Below are 25,378 nucleotides of genomic sequence, written 5' to 3' on the forward strand. Positions count from 1 at the left end.
AGGTCACCTTAAAATGGCTGTGGCAAAAACATTCATTAAAATGTTAAAAAATAAAATGTAACCAATAGGTTCTTTCTCAGCTTTCAAGTGTAAAATTTATTTTTCAGAAGCTAAAAATATGATCAGGTCCCTGTTTTTTCTACTGTGAACAGAGATAGAAAATTGCTTTATTACAAGTTCTTGAGGAAAAAGCAGGGCTTATTGGAACTAATATTTTGACTAACATATACATTGTTTATTTATTTATTTATTTATTTATTTATTTATTTATTTATTTATTTATTGTTTTCTTCCAGGTTCATGTTCACATGTATCCAGGCTTCTTAGGACTCAGTTATCACTGAGTTATGTGGAAATACAGGGAGCATACACTTTGCTGAGGAAAGTCTTTGGGAACAGTGGGTCGTCCCGGGTCCCCATGTCACACTGTCCCAGAACACACACACACAATGATGCTGCCAATGGGGCATCTCGACACACAGTATGTGCCTTGACATGAAAGGGAAAAAAACTGCAGCTTAGCCATTTTGATCACAAATCAAACATAAATGAAGGCTATATTTATATTCCCTATCAAGTCTTTCCCTTTTTTCTCAGAACTGTGGGTGGTCTGCTGAAGCCGATTTCCCTGACTGTGGGCCTGTTTATTGCCAATCTATAGAACAGATTTATTTTTCAGCCAAGTGGAGCTAAGATCCATTAGTGTCAATACCTGTAGCAAGAGAGGCATATGTAGCCATAATTTGTTATAATCTTATATAATCTTCCCTTAGAAAATGAAGGGGCAGTGGGGTAGCTATGGAATTATACTGTGACAGTCCCATTATCCAATGACATTATGCTGGTGATTTAGAGGTGGGCAGGCTAACTGCCCTGAAAGTCAGTTGAAATAAGTATGGGTCTCATTAGGCAGTAATAGATTTTTTTAAAGTTTTCCAAAGCTATTTTTTTCTTTAATGAAAAAAAAAGAAAGCAATAACATAGCCATGTGTTGCCTGTTTTCCAATATATTTTGTCCTATTGTGATGTTTCCTACCACTCATGTCTGTTAAATTACTCTATGCATTGTTTTCTCCCCTTGGAAACCAAATTATAACAAGTCTGTTAATCCTTCCATGTCCTCCCTTCCATAATTTCACCTTTTATTTTTTAATTAAACATACACTTCTTTAAAAAAAATTGGTTGTTTCTTTGTCCCATAATTATCTTAATTTTCTTTTTTCTAATTTCTTAATTTAACAAATCCTTGTTTTTGAAAACTTCCTTTTTCTTTTTTGTATTTCTTTTTTTTTTAAGATTTTATTTATTTGAGAGAGAGAGAATGAGAGATAGAGAGCATGAGAGGGAAGAGGGTCAGAGGGAGAAGCAGACTCCCTGCTGAGCGGGGAGCCCGATGCGGGACTCGATCCCGGAACTCCAGGATCATGACCTGAGCTGAAGGCAGTCGCTTAACCAACTGAGCCACCCAGGCGCCCGAAAACTTCCTTTCTCAATGACTTAACTTTTCTGTTTGCATGAAGAGCATTGGTCTTCTTAATATCATATCAATGCCACAAACATTTGTTAAGTTACTGTTATTTATAAACAAAGATTGGGAAAGAGGAGGCAGTGCAGATTAGTTAAATGGCATTCCCACATTTGACAATCTCTCAAGTGTGATTTTAAAGAATCTGTTAAGCATCATTTCAGTTATCATGAGGGCTGTGTTGTGATTTGCCCAGTATCCAGAACAGTGTCTACAAAGTCAGGGGATGGTCCAGAATTGCAAGGCTTAAAGTGTATCCATTTTGTTTGGTAAATCTGCCTCTGAGTAGTTACTCAATGACTAGACCTACACACCACAGATATTTTTCCTTGTCCAAGCACGTATTTCTTAGGGTTGGCATCTTTGCAACATGTGAGGCAGACATACAGTGACCATTGTGCCTATCTGCGTCAGTCCCAATTTGCACCTGGGGGTTTTCCAATGATAATAGTTAAGTGGTCATGAGAGAGAGGCCCAATCCCTTGGGGAGCTCCTGGGCAGGCCAAAGACTTCCAGGCATTTGTGACCATGAGACTAGGGCCATATACCCCCAGACACTTGAGAGTGAAAGATGGCACTAAGAAAGGTAAAACTTCAGAGTAAATGTGAATACTCCTCAAGCCAGACTCTAACACAGGGTTTGCAAACTACAGCGAAACTACAGCCAAACAGACTGGCCACCTGTTCTTATAGTTTATTGTTACACAGCCATACCCATTCATTTCCATATTATCTGTGGTCAGTTTTTCACTATAATAGCTGGATTGAGTAGTTGCAATAAGATGTGTGGCCTGAAAAACCAAAAATATTTATTACCCACTATGTAAGAACAAAGTTGCTGATGCTTGCTTTAGTAGAATAAGAACACAATAGGAGAATGATATTCTTTGATGAATTTTCCTAATTTATCTCAAATCTAGGGAATGAGACTGTTCATTTTAGACTTTTATAATTTTCTCATATCAAAATGAGACAGTCACATATCAAAATGTCCCTAAATGGAAGTTATGTCTTTCTTGTTAATCTTTTAAATTTTATGGATTTTATAAGGCAACAATTTAATATATGAGGTTCTATTTTTGAATAGTTCTTCGTGTTTCAAAATGAATAGAATATTTCAATTGGATCTTTTCTATATATGCCATGAAGCCTTATACACTTTCTAGGCCATTATCTTGTGAACTAGTGTTAACTTTCCCGAGGACACGCAGTTGGCAAGTAGAGAATGCAAACTTTAATCTTAATTTATCTGATTCCAAAGTCTAGGCTCTATCCATAGCCAAACTAGTGTAATATATAGCTATGTGTTCGTTTCTCGTGACTGCTGAAACAAATTACCACAAACGTGGTGCCTTAAAATGACACAAATTAATTATCTTACAGTTCTAGAGGTGAGAAGTCTGAAATATGTCTCATTGGGCTAAAATCATGATGTCCCTTTCTGCAGGCTCCAGGGGAGAGAATCTGTTTCCTTGCCTTTCCAGCTTTTAGAGACAGCCTGCTTGCATTGTTTGGCTTGTGCCCTTTCCTCCATTGTCAAGGCCAGCAATGGTGTGGTTGCATTTCTTACATCATATCATTCTGACACTATTCTGTAGTCAACTCTCCCTGACCTACTCTTCAGTCTCTTGTCTACTTAGAAGGACCTGTGTAATGACACAGGTAATCCACAGTCATCTCCCATCTCAACATCCTCAATTTATTCACATTTACAACACCTCTTTTGCTATCATAGTTAACATTTTTCCAGTTTCCAGGGATTAGGACATGCTCATCTTTGCAGAGGAAGGGGAGGTGAAAAATGCATGGTCACTATGTAAAACTTAACATCGCCAATATTTTCTTTTCTTTACTTTTTCAGAATTGTTAATGGTGGTGTTTTGCATTGGCTTTAGAACAGGAGATTGTGAAAAACATAGTACAGCACATAGAAATAAAGGCTCTGATAACAGACCACAGGGGTTCTAGATGCTCTCTCTGATTCTTTCTCACTGTGTAGCTTTTTGTGACCTTCCCTAGTCTCATATTTCTCATATCTAAAAGGACAATAATAATAGTAAGTATCTCATAAGTTTATTGAGAAGATTAAAATATTTAAGGCACATCAAACTCAGCAGAGTGTCTAGCAACTAAGAAGCCCCCAGTGAATGCTAGCTGTAAGGACACTTTAGAATGCCATGTTTAAATGAATCTGCTTTGGCTTACAGTTGTCAGTAGTGTTGATTCAGGAAAATTAAAGAAAAAATGTTCTGTAAGTAAAGCTGGAAAAATGTGTCTCCATGGTAGCTCGTCTTCCCTTTCCTGTTCATTGTAGCATGACATTCACATGAAAGGTACATTTCAAATTGGAAGCAAAGGAAATTGACTATATTATGCAAAAGTCATTATAGGGTATGTGCAACCCAAAGTTTTTTTCTCACAAAATATATATCAAAATGGAGTCAGAATAATCTCAGTTGTATAATCTCTAGGCTTTGTATTAAAATTATTGAGGAACTTTGATATTATTAATTTACATGACTATCAAACAATTTCTTCTAACTTCAAAGCACACTATTGTCACTGTTGAAAATCTTTACTTTGTGCATTTAATTGTGCAGGTCAGCTGGTTGCCTCACTAAGCAAATAAAAATCCCAGGAGACCTTGAATCTACATCTTCACTTGTTGGCTTGAATTGGGGAAAGCAATTGATGTGGTTTTCTGCTTTAGTGAATGAGAAAAGCAATAATTACTTTTATCATGCAAAGTTAGTAGAATATATGGAAAATATTTGTAAGTGCTTAGTAAGTTATAGGAAAGAAATGTGCAAATTAATATTCATACTTACCTGATCCATAATCAATATGAAGAAAGCAAGAATATTAGAAAAGGCGTAGGACTCATGATATAACCTGGGTCCTTCTCTAGGTTCACAGTAATCAACTTTGAGAACATGGGCTAATTGCATGACCTGTGTAGGTTTCCATTTCTTAAGCATGTTATTCTTTGGCTAAGACATAGGAAACCCATAGAACATCCTAAAATATTCTCCTTTGAAAATACTCGAGTTTGAAGCAGACATAAACTAGTTGCAATCAGTTTAGATGTTTTTAAATATTGGATCAAGTCAAGGATTGCTTTCATTCTGCATAACACCAGATCTTCTTTGCAAATTCTGGATAGTTTGGTCCATATCCCCATTATCGCATTAACTCCAAATGGTACTTTATAACCTTTTTTAGCTAGGGTAGAATTTTTTTAAGTATGACTTCTATAGTCAATGAACTAGCCAGCTCATTTTTCATTTTTAACTACCTGAAGTAACATTTGAAAATGCAATTAAAATATATAAACATATTGTACTGTATATAACATTAAAAATTTTTTTTGTTCTTACCTATTCCATTATTGGAAAATGATAGAAACGCAATCTTAAAAAGAGCATGATAATTTGACTAATAGCCTCTTTTCAGTGACAATTTGACTTCAGGAGAATTTCCTGGGAAATAACCAATTCAGTAAAGTAAGCCTCTTTTTCTGTTGAACTTTTTCTTAGAATCATTAAATAAAAGGTAAAAATATAAAGAAGCGTTTTAAACATAAAAAAGCTCAAAATAAAGGACAATTTTTACATGCCATAAAGGACAAAGAAATGAAAAGCCAAGGAGAAATTAGTGGTGAATGCTGTCTTGGCCCAGGAGTTATATGATACATGAATAGTGGTTCTAGGAATCAGAGGCGGGGGTTGTAATACCACCCAGGGCAAGGAGACTTGCTCTCTAGCTTACTGTACATAGAGGGCTGAAACAGAGCTCCCCGCATAAAGGCTGTTCATCTATTCAAAGGATGAAGGGAATCAGAAAAACACTTCCCATTAGGAAAGAGGAAGCAATAAGATAATTTCTTGACTAAACACCAGAGACTGATGCTGGAATAAAACAGGAAGCTTTGTGAAATTCTTATCTAAGCCTATATTATACAGGAGAGAAATTTGAATTTACTTAGATGCCATGATGCTGGAAAGACCAACTGACACATGAGCATTAAAATTGCTCTCGAACACATGAAATCACTGAGATCTTGAGAAAACTTGTGTGAAATCACCATGTAAGTTTTCCACAAGCCCACGCATATGGACAACCACAGGAAGGAAAACAGACTCCCAAGAAGTTCTCTCTGTCACATATGTACACAAATTAAAAACTGATTAAGAAAATAAATAGCCGTAAGACTACCAGCAATGAGAATAAATGAAAAGCAATAAAACAAAACAAAACAAAGAAGGAATTGGGATCCAAAATCAAGGGAGATCAGATCAATATGAAAGACACTGTAAAAGTACATTTAACATAATTAAGTAAAAGAATGAATAGATACTATGTTCAAAGAAAAGGAAAATATAAGAAATACAGATATTTGAAAAATAAATAGAATTTTAAGTCCTGACATACAGAATTGAAGTTAATATCTCAATAGATATGTTAAACAACTAATTAGAATAAAGAATTAGTGAACTGGAAACTGGAAGGGGTCACTCAACATGTAGGACTAGTAAATCATAAGAAAGATTAAGAGACATGGAGAAAGATTGAAAATGCCAAATATTTATAGAGGTTCCAAAAGATAGAAAAAGGAATGCAGGCAAGACAAAATGGAAGAGTTAATGGTTGAAGAGTTACAGATATGAAGAAAGGTTTGAGTCCTCAGATTAAATGTACCCACCTACTGCCTACCTAACTTAGGAAATAGAACAAACCTGTATCTTTGAAGCCTACGTGGTTAAGATAGGCTAGATTATGGTTATCAACAACCACAAATCTCACAGGCTGAGCTTGACGGACATTTATTTCTTGCTTATGTTAAGTGTCTGACTGAAGTTGGAAAGAATGATAGCAAAAATTAATAAAGTGGAAAGGTGAAAACTAAAGAGTAACTAATTTATATATCAAAAGCTGGAAATAATGAAAACACAAAATAAGCAGAATTTCTTAAAAATTGCTATTTTTATTTTTATGAAAATAATTTTGAAAATCCTAATAATTTTCTAGTTGATTTTAGGATAATGAAAGACACGATGTCAAATTAGAGCCTTTAGAAATCTGAAGTAGTCAAAGAATAGCTTTCAAATAGTCTCTGGGTTCTAAATAGGCAAACTCTTCCAAATTGTAAAGAATGCATTGTATTATGGAATATATAAAGAGATGAAACTCTACTCATTTTATTAGATGAAACTAGCATACCTCTGGTAATAACCCTTAAGACAGCGTCAATAAAATCATATCCTAATATCTTTTTTTGATAAGGAATGAAAAATGTTTAAGTGCTCCTCAGACAGATCATTAATAGTAATAGAGTAATGCAATGTGATTAAGGAGGGATAATTTCAGGAGTATAAGACTGAGTCAGTATCAATATAATGATCACTATAGAATGTCCACTTATAAAACCCATGCAGTCATCTCAGAGGATGACAAAATTTGGTAAAACTGAACATAAAACCCACGCAGTCATCTCAGAGGATGACAAAATTTGGTAAAATTGAACATGCATTCAAGATGAAAGTAATAATAACAGCCACAACAACAGCAGCATAATTCTTAGTATTCTGGAAATAGAAACATCTTTTTTACCATTAGATTCACCCATTCATTCAATTATTAATTAAGCTAATTAATAAGTATTTATAAAATGTCTACTGTGTTCCTGCTATTTGCTTTATAAAAAGCATACAGTCAATATTGTAGCGAACAACGAAACACTAGCTTAGAATAGGCAAATAACTAGCAGTTGCGTGACCAGTCCCCTTCTATTACATCTGTGACAAACACTGCTAAGCTCTTTCAGGGCTCTTGTTGAACATGGATATGATCTCAGAATTCTGAATATGATTCTCACGGCAACCAGCAGTTGCTCCCATTTGATTGGACTTGGCATACCAGATGCGACCTCCTCATGACCCCTCAACTACAACTGTTCCTGTCTGGAAACCTAGGAAGGCTCTATTACCAGTAGTTAACATGCCTTTTGAATTTCAATATGCCATATTTCAATTTGCAATATGCCATATTGGGACAAGTGAGTGATAGGAGATACAAAATGGGACGGCTTTTTCTCATAATTTGAGAATTTTCACCATTTTAGAGTGTAGTTTTGAAGAGAGAATTGTAAGAGGAGATGATGATGATGAGATGTCAGTGGTGTTGTAGTTTGTGGTGAATGGTTGAGGAGGTCATGGCTGTGGGTTTTAGTTGCTCTGTAAAGAAGGAACATAGTTCATCTGTGTATGTGCAAAGGTAGAGTGGTGGGAAATTGGATTTGGGTGGAGAACTTCTGAAATGGTCATGGAGCAAGATGGAAGAGATTCAGACAGAGTACCAATCCAAATTTGTTTCACAGTTTTGGAGACACAAATAAAATTTATAAATCAAGTGTTTACAATTAAGATCAAATAGGACAATAAAAATAAATGCTGATCACTTAAGCTGGCATATAGAAAAGACTCTCTTATCTACTACCTATTATCTATCTATCTATCTTCTATCATTTCTATCTCATATTATTATCTCTCTTACTACAACTACTATGATATATGGAGCATGACTTCAGAGACTTAGAAGAAATCTCTATTTTTGTCAATATGCTTTTATATAGTATTTTTTTATACTATAGTTTATGTTTTAAATATCTGTTATGTCTCCTATCTGGCCTATGCTTTTTTAGAGCAGAGTCTGTCAATTAGTTCAGTTCTTAATCCCAGAGTAGTGTCTACAGAATTCTAGAAGTCATTAAAAATCTGTGAACTGAATGAAAGAGTTAATTGTGTATATCATAATCAGACATTAAAACCATGGTTTATTACTGTATTTCCTTAAGTGTGGGATGCCTACCACAGGATGTATATTAGATTATTTTATGTGGTTTGTAGACATGGCATTTAATAGTATTGTCTCACACAGTGAAAAGTATATTTCCTTTCCTCTTTCAGTTATTTTCCATTCTTTTTGGTTATAGTATGATGAAAAGTCTCTTTTGGGGATTACATGTCTTTAACATCCAATACTTGTTAAGGAATTTTTTTAAGCAAAAAGAACACTTCTTAGAGCCAGAGATTTCAATGGTTGCTATCTGTGAGAATTTAATAAAAATGTTTTTTTTTCAGTATTTTATCCTGACTATGAAAAATAGACCAAAAAGCAAATTTCTCATCTATGTCTACCATTGGTGTAAAAAAAGGAGGGCAGGAGGACTTAATTGTTACTAGTTACCATGGTGTAAATGTCCAAATATTATTTTCATGAAAGATTTTTCTCTCTAAATGTTTTTCAAATACGTTAGTGCTCTAAGCACATGAATTTTTGATGGGTACAAACCTGTCCTTTTTCCTGTGAGGAAGTCTATTCCACTCTCCATGATGTCTGGATGTATCTCTTACTCTTGATTCTCTGCCTTGATTTTATGTTTTTATTCTCCTTTTTCTTCTAGTTTTTTTTTTCTACTTTTTTGTCCTTTCACTTTCCTTTTTTCTCCAACTGATCACAAGATAGAGTTTCAATGATTATTTTTATTATCATACATAATTATAGAGTTCTATATTCTGTACTCTTCTGAAAATTTGATGACTATTAAAACATTTTTAGTGCTCTAAAAAATGTTATGTAAAGTAGCTTAGATTATTTTCCTCCTGTAAAGTTGTAGTAGAAAGAAAAGTTCCTCCTCTTGTAAAAGCAAAAAATGGAATGTATTATATATTTGTTCAAAAAGGAAAAAAGTGACAATTATTTTCCCCAGTTGCTTAATTTTCTGTGCCATTTCAGTTACAGAGGTAATGTTTCTTAAATATAGAGTTTATGCTCTCCAAAATGCATAAAATTTTAATTGTAGAAAAATTTTAAAAGAAAAAAATATGATGTCATTAAAATCTTTCAGGAAACATTTAGAGTCCTGAGATAAACTTCTAGTAAAAAAAAAGTATTTTGAGGATTTTTTCTTCCAGGTTAAGGAACTAACTTTTTTTTCTGGTGTTTTAGCGACTTTAAATCAACCCTAAAGTTATATCGTGTAATGTTTCTGGTCTGACTAATCACCCTGGTGAGGTAGTATGTTCTCATTGTTTTAATTTCTTTGATAGTTATGTCATTTATTTCTCTCAAATTGAAGCAATCATCCTGAGGTAGAAGAAATTTTACTTTGCGTGAGAGTACACAAGAGCATTTTGCTTTTTTGAAGGATGTGTTTCATATTTTCTCTCTAAAAGCTACTAAATGATCACATTTATTCTAAAAATTCAAAAGAGTGTCATAAAGCTTTTCCACAAGGACACTTTCTCACAAAGCACCATTCCTCAGTTTTGTGGTAAAGGCTTTGATTTGTTTCTTAAAATCATACCTTGCTATATTATCTGTTTTTCACTCTCTGAATCAGGAAGCATGTAGAGGCCTGGAAAAAAATTCCCTACAGGACCTTCTACTCTGGTGTCTCTCATAATGACCCAGTTGAAAGTTCTTATTATTATTCATCCTTCTAGAGGAGACTCTAAGTCAAACTATTGTTATGAAATTAGATGTGGATTACATTGTCTTTTGTGGCATTCAATAGCTCATTCCAAGGTTTGCAAGTCTTTTCTTTCAACTTTCTGTATATCAAAATAGTTACAAAAATACCACCTTAAACATAGTTAGACTTTTACTCTTATTGTCTATATATAGTTTGTTTTGCAGTAATAAAAAAAGGTAAGAAGCTAAATTTAATTAAACACAGTTAAATGTTACATTATCAAAGCTAGGGGACTATTTATGAGGACGGTTTCCACACTTGCTCTGGGCAGTGCACACTAATGCAATATTTAGGTCAATGTTATGGTCAGAAGTACCTGGAGCCTTCTAGTTTGTTCCTGCACTCAACAGAAAGGAGGTTGGTATACACTGTTGTCACTCTCCGGAGCAGTGCTGATCAGATGTCATCTCAGATTATATAACCCCCCTTTTCTTTAAAGATTTTATTTATTTATTTGAGAGAGAGAGAGAGAAAGCACACAAGTGGGTGGAGGGGCTGAGGGAGAGGGAGAAGCAGGCTCCCCGCTGAGCAGACAGCCCAACGCAGGGCTCCATCCCAGGACCCTGGGATCATGACTTGGAGCCAAAGGCAGCCGCTTAACCGACTGAGCCACCGGGATTATGTAACTCTTTACAGTCATAACTGATGCAGGATCATAGAGCCCAGTGGTCAAGAAGGAATTATTGAGACATTTTATGGTGCAAAAAGTTGTTTTTATTATAGCACAGGGATAGGACCCGTGTGCAGAAAGAGCTGTACTGAGATGGTGAGAACTGACTGATTATATACTTTTTAGTTTGTGGGGGTTAGGGATAGCATAAGTCTCTAAGGAATTTGGACGCAAGGCTTTTAGGACCTTGAGGGGCCAGCTGCTGTTAAGATAAGGTTACTTTTAGTCTTTAATAAAGCATAAGCATTAAGGCACTGAGGCAGCCATGAGTTCCTTGAGGAAAAGTCATATTCTGCATGTTTCAGCTATTAGTGGGCTGCAAGCTGTTAGGAGATTTAATTTAAGATACATTTTTCTTGCCTTTGTTTTCCTCATCAATTATCATGCCACCTTTATGTTGGATTGCTATTTTCAAGTATGGAATAAATGTTGAGTATTAGCTTTGGGGAGGAATCTAAGAAGTGAATTGACATACCAAAGGCATTAAACATAGAAGCTGCTTTATATTCCTACTAGGAACTAATTGTAACCAAAAGAAGAGGTACAATGTCTATAATTTTAAAAATTAAAAAAAAAAAAAGAGCTAACATTCTCCTGAGTAATGTAGATGAGTCAGTAAAAAATGTTTTGAGAACTCATTGATTTCAGATTCCCTCTAATGAGGTTGGAGCTCATTATTGTTATTGTTTCAAACATAAGCCATATATGATTAATAAGTTACTCAATATGGTACCTGTACTAAGTACCTTTAAAAGGCTCTTAATTTTTCTTGTAGCTATGTGGTAAGCCACAATAAAAGCAATAAGTTATAATAAGGATAGGAAATGGTTAATGTTTAGCTGAATTGGTTAAGAGATGAAAAACAAATCAGTATCAAAGGACTGAAATTAACAAAACCATGATTCCCCTATCTGGGAAAGTGCAATGTTCTAATTTCTAAAACCTCAAACTACCATTTCTTGTATGAACTCTTAACAATTCACAGACATTAATTTCACCTTGTTTAACTTTCTGATTTGCATTAACCATTATTTACCATATGCTGTATAATGTCATTTTAACCATTCAGAATGCAACATCTTTATTACTGAGTCTAAGAAATTAATGTGAATTCAAAGACTATCAAAATTACATTACATTAAAAAAATAAGCATGAAAACAGGACAGTGAACATTTTGGCAGGAAAACTGTTTTAGAAATTAGGAGTGACTTTTGTATAGAATTATGGGAGCTAATAATTGTCTTAGATTCCCAGTGTTGCCATAACAAAGTACCATAAACTGGGTGGCTGAAGAAAACTACATTTTAGTGTCTCACAGTTCTGGAGGTTGGAAATATGAATTTAAAGTGTCAGCAGGACCATGATTCCACTAAACCTACCAAAGCGAATCATTTGCCTCTTAGCTTCTGGTGGTTTGTCGGCAATCCTTGGCATTCCTTGGCTTGTAGCTGTAGCACACAATCTTTGCCTCTACCATCACATGGTGTTCTCACTATGTGTCTGTGTCCATATTTCCCTCTTCTTATAAGGACAGCAGTCGTATTCATATTGGATTAAAGCCCACCCTGCTGACCTCATCTTAACTTGATTGCATCTGCAAAGACCCTACTTTCAAATTATACCACATTCACAGGTACTGGGTCTTTCTTTAGGACATAATTCAACCCAGAACAATAATGAAAATTTACCTTTAAGTAACCATTTTCTTTAATTTATTTTGTTGAAAATGTAGGGCAGGGGACACAGCAATAAAGAGAAACCAAACGCTGTGGCAAAATATGCTAGATGTTATGACTTTAAGTGGGAAGGAAGCTTTCAAAATAAATTTGGACACATGTTCTTGAAATCAAACCTAGTATTTAATTTTGTCTTAGAGTCCTAAAGCCCATGGAGTTTTTCTGAGAATACACAAACAGGGAACGCAGAACATTAACTAAGTTACTTTTAGGGACCAGTACTATTTTGACATTTAAAAAAACACAAAAACAAAAACAATGACAGTATGAAAAAAGGAATTTTTGTAAGATAGTATCTCATATAAGTTTAAATAAAAAATTTATTTATTTATTTATTTATTTGAGAGAGAGAGAGAGAGAGAGAGAGAGAGAGCACCAGCAGGGGGAGAAGCAGACTCCCCACTGAGTGGGGAGCCAGATGCAGGGCTCAATCCCAGGACCTTGACATCATGACCTGAGCTGAAGGCAGACATTTAACTGACTGAACCACCCAGGGGCCCTAGATAAAAACTTCTAAACAAAGCATTAAAAATCCAGGTCGAACAGTATATATATTAAACATGATGAAAATAGGTTTATTCTGCTAATATGATTGGTCCAACATTTTTAAAGTATTGATAGAATTTATGCCATGAAGATTAAAAAGAAAAAGAAATGACAATTTCAGTGTTTGTAGAAAAAAAAATCCCAGGTAAAATGCAACATCCCTCTTGATTTTAAGAAAAGCTCTTATTCTAGGAAAATGGAACATCATGACTTAATAAAGAGCAGCTCAAAAAATCTACTGCAATTGATTAAATGTGAAAAGCATTTCATTTAAACACATGAATAAGACAAGGATGGCAACTACCATGTTTAATGTTCAAAGTTGTATTGAAAACCATAGTGAGGTAATAAAATAAGAAAGAAATAAATACTGGAAAGGATAAAATAAAACTATCATAATTATTTTTTGGAAATTCTGTACATAGTAAACTAAGATAAATATAAAAAAATCAAATTGCAATACCAAATGAGAAGAAAAGATTAACAAAAGCTGTGCAATATTTTAGGAAGAAAATCAGAGAATTCTCTGGGTAGTTGCTAAAGAGAACTTAAGAAATGGGACATGGATTTTATTTAGGAGGAGTAAGAGTCAATAATTCAAATGTGTCAATATTCCCCTAAAATTATGTATTTATTGTAATCCTAATTAAGATCTTTATAGTTCTTTGCTGTGGCATCAACAGAATGATTTTAAAGTTAACTTGATAGAGAAAATGGCCAAGAAGAATCAGAGAGATTTGATGTTCCAGTTAGCAACACTTATTATACAGCTTTTAGTAATTAATATAGTGTGATACTGATTCAAGAATAGACAAATAGACTGATAGAATAGAATAGAAAACCACACAAAAAAATGTGCTCCTGTGTGGAACCATGGTATTTGAAAGTAGTGCAAGACAAATTAGTGAGAAATGAGAACATTCTTAGTAAATGGTGCAGTAAAAATTGGCTATCCATGGATAAAAATGAGTATCGATTTCTATCTCACATCACGTATGAAAATCAATTCCAAATAGATGAGGGACTTATATCTGAGAGGCAAAAGTTTAAAACTTTAAAAAATATAAAAGAGAATATCTTTACAGCATTGGGGAAGAAAGGGGTTTTTTACTTTAAATTAAAAAAAACCACCTATAGAGGGGGAGGAGCAAGATGGCAGAGGAGTAGGAGACCTAAATTTTGTCTAGTCCCAGGAATTCAGCTGGATAGGGATCAAACCATTCTGAATACCTATGAACTCAACAGGAGATCGAAGAAAAGAATAGCAACAACTCTCTGAACAGAAAAGCGACCACTTTCTGGAAGGTAGGACATGTGGGGAAGTGAATCCAAGGCGGTATTTGGGAAGAGAGACAGCAGGGGAGGGGGCCTCTGTTAGCTGCTAAAGGCAAGTGAGAGAGCAGCAGAGCACAAAATTGGAACTTGTAAAAGTTGGCTCTGCTGAGGGACATTGCTCCAGTGGCTAAGCAGGGGGTGGAACCCTCGCTGGGACACTGTGGTCTCGACCCTCGGGGTCACAGAAAGACCGGGGGGGCCTGAGTGCAGCAGAGCTGCCAGGTATCAGAGCGGGGAAGCCAGCGCAGAGACGGAGACGAAGAGTGGGCTCTCACCTCGGGGTTGCCATGAACCCTGATCTGTGGCACAGTCGGGCCACTGCTCTTCTAGCAGGGACCCAACAAGTGGCAGATCTGAGGAGACTCCCCCTCCTCTCCCGGGAGGAGCAATGTGGGAGCACACCACAGGGATCTACTGGGTTTGGAGACTCCACACAGGGGGTCAGGTGCCAGAGATAGAAACACTGGGTCACAGGCTGCATGAGCATGGAGTGCAGCTGGAGACTGGGAAGATGGGAGTGGCTGACTGCTTTTCTCTGGGGGCTCACTGAGGACTGGGGCCCTTGGTTCTCAGTTCCTCCCAGGCAGAGATTGGGAGGCCGCCATTTCACTCTCCTCCAAAGCTGTACGGAAAGCTTGCAGGGAACAAAAGCTACCAAGAGCAAACCTGAGTAGATTACTTAGCTGGGCCCCTGACAAGGGTGGTGCAATTTTGCCTCTGGCAAAGACATTTGGGAACCCCGGAAACAGACCCCTCCCCGAGAAGATCAGCAAGAACAGCCAGTCAAGACCAAGTTTACCAATCAATGAGAATAGCAGAACTCCAGCACTAGGGGAATACTGCAACAGAATACACATTCTTCTCTACTGCTCATGAAACATTCTGCAGAATAGATCAAATACTAGGTCACAAATCAGGTCTCAACCGGTACCAAAAGACTGGGATCATTCCCTGCATATTTTCAGACCACAATGCTTTGAAACTAGAACTCAATCACAAGAGGAAAGTCAGAAAGTACTCAAATAGATGGAGGCTAAAGAGCATCTTACGAAAGAATGAATGGGTCAACCAGGAAATTAAAGAATTAAAAAATTTCATGGAAATAAATGAAAATGAAAAGACAACTGTTCAAAATCTTTGGGATGCAGCAAAGGCAGTCTGAAGAGGAAAGTATATAGCAATACATGCCTTTCTCAAGAAACAAGAAAAGTCTCAAATACACAACCTAACCCTACACCTAAAGGAGCTGGAGAAAGAACAGCAAATAAAGCCTACCCCCAGCAGGAGAAGAAAAATAATAAAGATTAGAGCAGAAATCAATGAAATAAGGACCAAAAGAACAGTGGAACAGATCAATGAAACTAGAAAAGATTTCTTTGAAAGAATTAACAAGATTGATAAACCCCTGGCCAGACTTATCAAAAAGAAAAGAGAAGTGATCCAAATAAATAAAATCATGAATGAAAGAGGATAGATCACAACCAACACCAAAGAAATACAAACAATTATAAGAACATATTATCAGCAACTCTGTGGCAGCAAATTAGATAATCTGGAAGAAATGGATGCATTCCTAGATGTGTCAACTACCAAAACTGAACCAGGAAGAAATAGAAAACCTAAACAGACCTATAACCACTAAGGACATTGAAGCAGCAATAAAAAAATCTCCCAACAACAGGAGCCCAGGGCCAGATGGCTTCCCAGGGAAATTCTACCAAACATTTCAAGAAGAATTAATACCTATTTTTCTGAAACTGTCCAAAAAATAGAAATGGAAGGAAAACTTCCAAACTCGTTTTATGAGGCCCATTAACTTGATCCCAAAACCAGACAAAGAACCCAACAAAAAGGAGAATTACAGACCAATATCCTTGATGAACATGGATGCAAAAATTCTCACCAAAATACTAGCCAATAGGATCCAACACTACATTAAGAGGATTATTCACCACGACCAAGTGGGATTTATCCCTGGGCTGCAAGGTTGGTTCAACATCCACAGATCAAACAATGTGATACAATACATTAATGAAAGAAAGAACGAGAACCATATGATCCTCTCAATAGATGCCAAAAAAGCATTTGACAAAGTACAGCATCCTTTCTTGATCAAAACTCTTCAGAGTATAGGGATAAAGGGTACCTACCTCAATATCATAAAAGCCATCTATGAAAAACCCACAGCAAATATCATTCTCAATGGGGAAAAACTGAGATCTTTCCTCCTAAGGTCAGGAACATGGCAGGGATGTCCACTATCACCACTGCTATTCAACATAGTATTAGAAGTCCTAGCCACAGCAATCAGACAACAAAAAGAAATAGAAGGCATCCTAATCAGCAAAGAAGAAGTCAAACTCTCACTCCTTGCAGATGATATGATACTTTATGTGGAAAACACACAAGACTCCACCCCAAAACTTCTAGTACTTAAAAAGGAATTCAGTAAAATGGCAGGATATAAAATCAATGCACAGAAATCAGTGGCATTCCTGTACACCAACAACAAGACAGAAAAAAGAGAAATTAAGGAGTCGATCCCATTTACAATTGCACCCCAAACCATAAGATACCTAGGAATAACTCTAACCAAAGAGGCAAAGAATCTGTACCAGAAAACTATAGAATACTCATGAAAGAAATTGAGGAAGACACAAAGAAATGGAAAAATGTTCCATGATCATGGATTGGAAGAACAAACATTGTGAAGATGTCAATGCTACCTAGAGCAATCTACACATTCAATGCAATCCCTATCAAAATACCATCCACTTTTTTCAAAGAAATGGAACATATAATCCTAAAATTTATCTGGAACCAGAAAAGACCCCGAATAGCCAGAGGAATGTTGAAAAAGAAAAGCAAAGCCAGTGGCATCACAATTCTGGACTTCCGCTCTATCACAAAGCTGTCATCATCAAGACAGTATGGTACTGGCACAAAAACAGACACATAGATCAATGGAACAGAATAGAGAGCCCAGAAATGGACCCTCAACTCTTTGGTCAACTAATCTTCGACAAAGCAGGAAAGAATGTCCAATGGAAAAAAGATAGTCTCTTCAACAAATGGTGTTGGGATAATTGGACAGCCCCATGCAGAAGAATGAAATTCACCATTTCCTTAACCACACACAAAAATAGACTCAAAATGTTTGAAAGACCTGAATGTGAGACAGGATTCCATCAAAATCTTTGAGGAGAACACAGGCAGCAACCTCTTCGACCTCAGCCGCAGCAACTTCTTCCAAGAAACATCACCAAAGGCAAGGGAAGGAAGGGCAAAAATGAACTATTGGGACTTCATCAAGATAAAAAGCTTCTGTACAGCAAAAGAAACAGTCAACAAAACTAAAAGACAACTGACAGAATGGGAGAAGATAATTGCAAATGACATATCATATAGAGGGCTAGTATCCATAATCTATAAAGAACTTGTCAAACTCCACACCCAAAGATCAAATGATCCAATCAAGAAATGGGCAGAAGACATGAACAGATTTTTTTTTTTCTAAAGAAGACATCCAAATGGCCAACAGACACGAAAAAGTGCTGAACATTGCTCGGCATCAGGGAAATCCAAATCAAAACCTCAATGAGATACCACCTCACACCAGTCAGAATGGCTAAAAATAACAAGTCAGGAAATGACAGATGTTGGTGGGCATGCGGAGAAAGGGGAACCCTCCTACACTGTTGGTGGGAAGTGCAGCCACTTTGGAAAACAGTATGGCGGTTCCTCAAAACATTGAAAATAGAGCTACCATACAGACTCAGCATTTGTACTACTGGGTATTTATCCCAAAGATACAAATGTAGGGAGCCGAAGGGGTACATGCACCCCAATGTTTATAGCAGCATTGTCCACAATAGCCAAAGTATGGAAATAGCCAAGATGTCCATTGACAGATGAATGGGTAAAGAAAATGTGGTATGTATATACAATGAAATATTACAGAGCCATCAAAAGGAATGAAATCTTGCCATTTGAACCGATGTGGATGGAACTGGAGGGTGTTATGCTGAGCGAAATAAGTCAATCAGAGAAAGACATGTATCATATGATCTCACTGATATGAGGAATTTTTAATATCAGGAAACAAACTGAGGGTTTCTGGATGGTGTGGCATGGGAGGGATGGAGTGGATGGGTGATAGACATTGGGGAGGGTATGTGCTATGGTGAGCACTGTGAATTGTTAAGACTACTGAATCACAGAACTGTACCTCTGAAGCAAATAATACATTATATGTTAAAAAAAAAAAGAAGATAGCAGGAAGGGAAACATGAAGGTGGTAAATTGGATGGGGAGATGAACCATGAGAGACTAGGGACTCTGAGAAAGAAACTGAGGATTCTAGAGGGGAGGGGGGGAGGGGGATGGGTTGGCCTGGTGGTGGGTATTAAAGAGGGCACGTACTGAATGGAGCAATGGGTGTTATATGCAAACAATGAATCATGGAACACTACATCAAAAACTAATGATGTAATGTATGGTGATTAACATAACATAATGAAATTCAAAAAATAAATAGATATTGAAAAGAATATAATTATATTAATAGCAAAAAAACCCCATAAAAATTGTTAAAAGTGACCTTAAAAGGAAGACAATATTTTCATCAAAGTCTGACGTAATGAGAGTAATTAATACAAAAAGTCCTATTGGGTCACCTGTGTGGCTCAGTTTGTTAAGCATCTGACTTGAATTTGGCTCAGGTCATGATATCAGGGCCCTGGGATCAAGTCCTGCCTTGGACTCTGCACTCAGTGTGGAGTCTGCTTGAGAGTCTCTCTCTCTCCCTTTCCCTCTGCCCCTCCCCCTTCAAATAAATAAATAAATAAATCTTTAAAAAGAGTCCCAAATTTGAGGAATACATTTGAGAATAGATAACAATGCATTAGCATCCCGAATATATACAGAACTCCTAAAGTAAGACAGGAAATTATAACCCAATAGAAAAAATGGGGAAAAGACATGGTATAAATAGGCATTTTATGTGAAAAAAAAAGATTGCCCAATCAATATATAGCAGATGCTCAACAAAATAATCAGGATAATGAAAAATCATAATGAAACACTATTTCACTTCCATGAGATTAGCACAAATTTTACAAAGTAGGCATAATTTCAACTTAGTCTTAGAAAAATAACAAATGGTCATCTGATTTTAAATCTCTTAACATGGCGTCCTATAAAACTATGAGTCTGATGAAGAGGACACACCAAATAACAAGACTTATACGTTTAGAATTAGTAGGAGACAAGAAAGTCATGAATTTCAAATTATTTTAAGTCTGAAAATCATCACCAAGTTCCAACAGAGCTGCCATCGAAGCTCCACTTCCACAGCAAGTCTGTGGGCATGGAGAGAAGGATGGAGAACCTAAAAATCTTTGTGGGCATAAGAAAGGGGATCAGGGTATATAGATGAACTATGAGGAAAAAAAAAAAGAAATCTCTCTAGAAGGACACAGGTCAACAATAAGCGTTAAATCACCAAATGTAGCTCTAGAACCCAGGAGTCCACAACACCAGTCACATGGCTGAAAGCAACCAGAGTTAGCCATGTTTTGGGGACAGAAGATAAGTAAAGAAGGGATAGCACCCCTTCAGATATGATAGGAAGCTAAATCAGAATGAAGTGAAATTAAGAATACTGTAAGAATGAAAGAGAAATAAAACCCATCAATGCCTACTGTCTCCCATTGCCACCAACACCTCAACCAAAGATGCTTTACTTCACTGCAGTAACAGAAGAGTATGGTACTGAACTAGAAAGCCATTTCATGAAATGCCTAGAAATAAAAGAGAGAGAGAGAAAGCTTATTTCAAATAAAGCTATGTAGCAAGAAAACAAAAATGCAAATCAAAACATTTCAAAGAAAAATTCTTCCAGGGGAAAAAATAATTGAAACAGAAGGAATCTATAATACAACACTTGAATCTGAATTAAACAAGCACTCAAACACTCAAACAAGTACTTGGAGATATAAAAAGCCCAGCTATCATCAGAAATTAAGAAAGGAAATGCAGGAGGATGAGGAGAAGGAGCAGGAGGGGGAGGATGGAGAGGGGTACAAGGGGGAAGGGAAGGAAGGAGGAGGTGGGGGAAGGAGAAGAAAGGCAGCAGCAAAGAGATTTGACTAAACAAAAAAAAAATTGAAGAATAAATTCAATATGCCAAGGACACTATCTATTAAAATTAAAGATATGCATCACAGAGAACTTCTGTATGCTCATTATGAGAGTATGAACTATACATATGTTTTGGACAGCAATTTGGCATTATCTATTAAAATTAAAAATGTCATCCTCCACACTCATCATTTGAAACTTTAGCATCAGCATATTCTAGAGCAGGGATCTGCAAACCACAGCCCATTGACCAAATCTAACCTTCTGCCTGATTTTCTAAGTAAAGGTTTATTGGAACAAAACTGTCCATTTTTTATGTGTTGTCTTTGGCTGCTTTTGTGAAAAAGGGGAGTTGAATAATTGCAAAAGGTAGCCCACAATGCTGAAAATATTTACAATCCTATCCTTTGTTGTAAAATTTGCTGATGCCTGGCCTAGAAAGGCCTTTGTCTGTATTAAGAAACATGTATGAGAATGTTTATAGTAAAAAGCTGAAAACACCACAAATATTCATCACCAGTAGAGCAGACAACTAAATTGGGAGAATATCCAGTGGGCTACAATGGAGCAGAGAAAAGCATGCAGATGTATGCAACAACAGGAATGAACAGTTGAGTGAAACAAAGGAAGTATGAACATGATGTTTCCATCTGTGTCAAGGTTAAAACATATGAAGCTGGACTATATGCAATCCGTGGAATCATACACATGAAATAAAATGTTAAAGTAACATATGGGACAGGTCAAGTTGTTCCCATGTTTATCCTTGGGACGGGGCAAAACAGTCTCAGTGGCTCTCCAAGGAGTTTCACGGGTACTGGTCTAATTTTCTTTCTTTAAATGGATGGTGTATCCAAAGCTGTTTGCTTAATTGTCATTTACATTATGATTTTTTTAATTTTAAAAAATCACTTCAGATCCCAAATCAAATATCATTGTCTTTTTAGCAAGAGAAAATTTATCTAACACATTATATTATTTCCACAGATTATTTTTTCACTCTGTTTAACCTACTTACCATATACACTGACATGGACATTTTTTAATAGTTAGCTAATTAGTTTATTTGTTACTTATTTCTGAACAAATTAGTTGGATATAGACCTACACACATACACACACACACACACACACACACACACACACACACAGAGTTATATTCCATATACTTATGGAGTAATTATAAAGGACACAGTGGATGTTACATGACTGGGGTTAAATGCTCTTGGTTAGGTCACTTCTCTGTTCCCTGGCCAGCTAGGTGATCCCTGAATTCTTTTATCATCTCAAAGTATTACCTGTGAAATGGGAATACTAATAATCTCTGCCTTTCTTTTTAGTGTGTATAAATTTTTAAAAAATGCTCTGTAGTCATTTGTATAAATAATACTGTCATTGTCATTTTCACACCCCAGCATGTGACATCTGCACATCTTTGTTTCAGGTTGTACGGCTCGCCAGGCGACATTGACTTCTGGCCTGCCCTCATGGTTGAAGACCTGATCCCTGGTACGAGAGTGGGACCAACACTTATGTGCCTGTTTGTTACCCAGTTTCAGCGGCTAAGAGATGGAGATAGGTGAAGAATTATCTGTTATACTTATCAAAGCTAACAAAATTGTTTTTTGCCCCAAAATATAGGTGTACAATAACATTATGAGTGTGAGTTCATGCCTTCTATGATTTAAAATATTTTGAATATGAGAAATAACAAATAGTATCTGGTCACAGAATTTTTCTGACTACTGATAATACCAGATAGCACTCCTTTTTATAAATTTTTATAAATCTTTGTAAGAAAAAAAGAAATAGACTGTCTAGGAAAGGCATAGAAGTCAGTGGTTAAAAGGATGCACTAGACTTACTACCCTGTGTTTAAATCTGGGCACACCTACTCGAAACTATTTAACCTTAAGAAGCATAACACCTGAAACCTGTTGCCTCATCTGTGAAGTCTGATTAACAGTAGTACCTAGGGCTCATAGATTGTGGCAACTGTGAATGATGTTGGCAGGCAGGAGTTGACAGCAGGCCTGCAGCTGCATCTCTTCATCCTCATGGAAGACCTGTTGACCCAATACTAGATCTCCTTGCAAAACTGTGCTAAGGGCATTTACTAGGAGAAAGATAACTGGGAATTCTTTGTAAAGATCTCTTGGTTTGTCTGAAGTGTTTACTGTAAATCAACCTGACTTTATGAAATTATGACAGACAGCTGGCTGGAGATGTAAGTTCACGTAATATCTTTCTTGCAAGGCTAACCAAGTATAAAAACTAAGAAAACTGAAAAGCTAAGTAGCCCCCACTGGGTTGACATGGGACACACTATTAGCTCTCCTTTCTTACTTGAACCAAATGTGTTCCAGGGCACTCGCTGTATCTTCTGAATCATTAGTATAGTCTTGAGTAAGAGCTAGGAGTCTTGTGAACCTGTTTGACAATTCAACCTTTTGATTATTGCAGACATGTGTGTATCTATATCTATATCAACTATCTATCATCTATCTATCTATCTATCATCTATAATGACTTAAAACACTATCTAGAACTTATTTTTTTAAGATTTTTTATTTATTTGTCAGAAAGGGGAAGAGAGAGAGAGTGAGAGAGCACAAGCAGGGAGAGTGGCAGGCAGAGGAAGAAGCAGACTCCCTGCAGAGCAGGTAGCCCGATGAGGGACTTGATCCCAGGACCCTGGGATCATGACCTGAGCTGAAGGCTGAGCCACCCAGGTGTCCCCTAGAACTTAGTTTTTAATTAAAGTTATACTAAAAATTATTCTTTACTTAAATTTTTCTTCCCAATCTCTTCTTATGAATTATAAAGAAAGTAGGAACAGATTTAATTCCTTTAATTGCACATTGGCAAACATTCATAGTATAATATTTCATTTTAATTTTTATAAATTAGTTTTAGCACTCTGGATTTATTGCCACACATAGTTGGGCTATGTTCAATTGATAGTAGTTAAAAAGTAAATAAATTTGGGAAAGCTTTGGTTTTTTTGATGTAAGCTGCCTTCCCCATTTGTATTAGTTTACTATGGCTACCATAACAAAATCCAAAAGACTGAGTGGCTTAAATTACAAATGTACTGTCTCACAGTTCTGGAGTCTAGGTAAAGGTTGGGAGTGTTGGTCCCTACAGAGACCTTTCTCCTTGTCTTGTAGATGGCCAACTTCTCCCTTTCTCTCCACATAGTCTTCCCTCTGTACCTTTCTGTGTCCATATTTCCTTTCCTTATAAGGAGACTAATCATATCGGATTATGACCTTAATTCCCCCATGACACTCTAATGACTTATTTTTACTTAACTACCTCTTTAATAGACCCGTCTCCAAATAAAGTCACATTCTGAAGTACTGGGGGCTAGGATTTCAGAATATAAATTTTGAGGGGACACAAGTCAACCCATATGCCATGTGAGTGGCAACAGTCTTTTGCTTCTTATCATATGTTGTATTCCTAGCATGAGAAAAGTGCTTGGCATATGGTACTGAAATACTTCCTGAAGGAATGAACAAGGGCTCACTTTAATAATGTTTTTAAACTGTATGGTTTCATTTGAAACCGAATGTGTTCATTCTAATTAACCAATAGATATAATAAGCTAGTGTTTATTAATAATTACAAAGCAACATTTCCCTTTTAGACAAACATGTCAATATTAAACTGTTCAGGTAATTTCTAAAAGCAGTTTATGGAATTTTAAGATTAGAAAATGTGCTTTTTAAAAATCTTTTAAAACTTTATAAAGCTTTACTTTGAATCATTTTGTAAAAATTGAAGAGAAAGCGATAGTTCAAAAGCATGGGATTTAAGAACTTTATAAATATTGGAGGCAGTTCAAACATGCTTAGTTGGAGAACAAACATAATCCTTTACATATGCTTCTCTTTTGCTGAGCTCTTCCGTGCTGTTATCACTGCTCCGCACGGAGCTCAGTACAGTGCTCTGCCCAAGACCCTCACTCTGCCTCTCCTTGCTGACCACCAGGTTCTGGTATGAGAACCCCGGGGTGTTCACTCCCGCACAGCTCACTCAGCTAAAGCAGGCGTCACTGGGCCGCGTGCTCTGTGACAATGGTGACAACATCCAGCAAGTCCAGGCCGATGTCTTCGTGAAGGCACAATACCCGCAGGATTACCTGAGCTGCAGTGAGATACCTCAAGTCGATCTGCGAGTGTGGCAAGACTGCTGTGAAGGTCAGTCAGTGAGCACACCGTTAGCCCTGTCTGAATTTGCATGTGTGCGCGCTTGGGTGATTTCTAACGTCAAAGACTAGGCTCCTTCAACAAAGGTGCACGGAGGAAAACACACGAGAGCAGGTTTTCTTCCCTTTAGGAATCAAACGGATGTTGGAGAGGACTACGGGAACGCGTTCCAACTCCCCTCCTCCATTTGGATCCAGTCTCCTCAGAATGGGGAGGGGCTTGTCAGGGAAGGAGGGGCCCAGCAGAGCGGGGTGGGGCTTGTCAGAAGGGGGGAGGGACCTGGGAGAGCAGGGAGAGCCCAGCAGAATGGGGTGGAACTTGGTGGTCTCTAGTTCTCCTCGCCCTTCAGATGACTATGCCAAACATCAAACTCCAGTCATTTGGTACTGGATATATCTGCTTCCTGGGGGTCAGCTGGCCACAAAGAGGAGAAAAAATCATAGTAGCTCAGCTAGTTTAAACTATCTAGTCTCCATATGATGTTGCACCCATGTTCATTGGAAATTTGGGGATGTCCTGATAGAGAACTTTCTCTAGTGATACAACATAATTTGCCACGTCTACCATATCACCTTTTATAAGCCAAACTCTATCTAAGGTGCTTTGTATGCATCTATTTTGTCACCACAATACCTCAAGAAATATGGCTCTAACTTTTCTTTAATAAATGAGAATAT

General features: G+C 36.7%; 1 protein-coding gene across 1 annotated transcript in view; it reads left to right on the forward strand.

The window, feature by feature from the left end:
- PXDNL (peroxidasin like) overlaps window positions 1–25,378 on the forward strand; it is a 478,851-nt gene that overhangs the window by 408,920 nt on the left and 44,553 nt on the right. Inside the window, exons 18-19 of the mRNA XM_088023147.1 lie at window positions 21,932–22,066; window positions 24,484–24,692. Of these exons, the coding sequence (XP_087879273.1) occupies window positions 21,932–22,066; window positions 24,484–24,692 (344 nt within the window). The remainder of the gene's footprint in view (window positions 1–21,931; window positions 22,067–24,483; window positions 24,693–25,378) is intronic.

The sequence above is a fragment of the Eumetopias jubatus genome, unplaced genomic scaffold, assembly GCF_037043125.1.
Source record: "Eumetopias jubatus isolate StellerSeaLion01/CBP00866 unplaced genomic scaffold, mEumJub1_p1.0 scaffold_4, whole genome shotgun sequence".
NCBI classification, from domain to species: domain Eukaryota; kingdom Metazoa; phylum Chordata; class Mammalia; order Carnivora; family Otariidae; genus Eumetopias; species Eumetopias jubatus.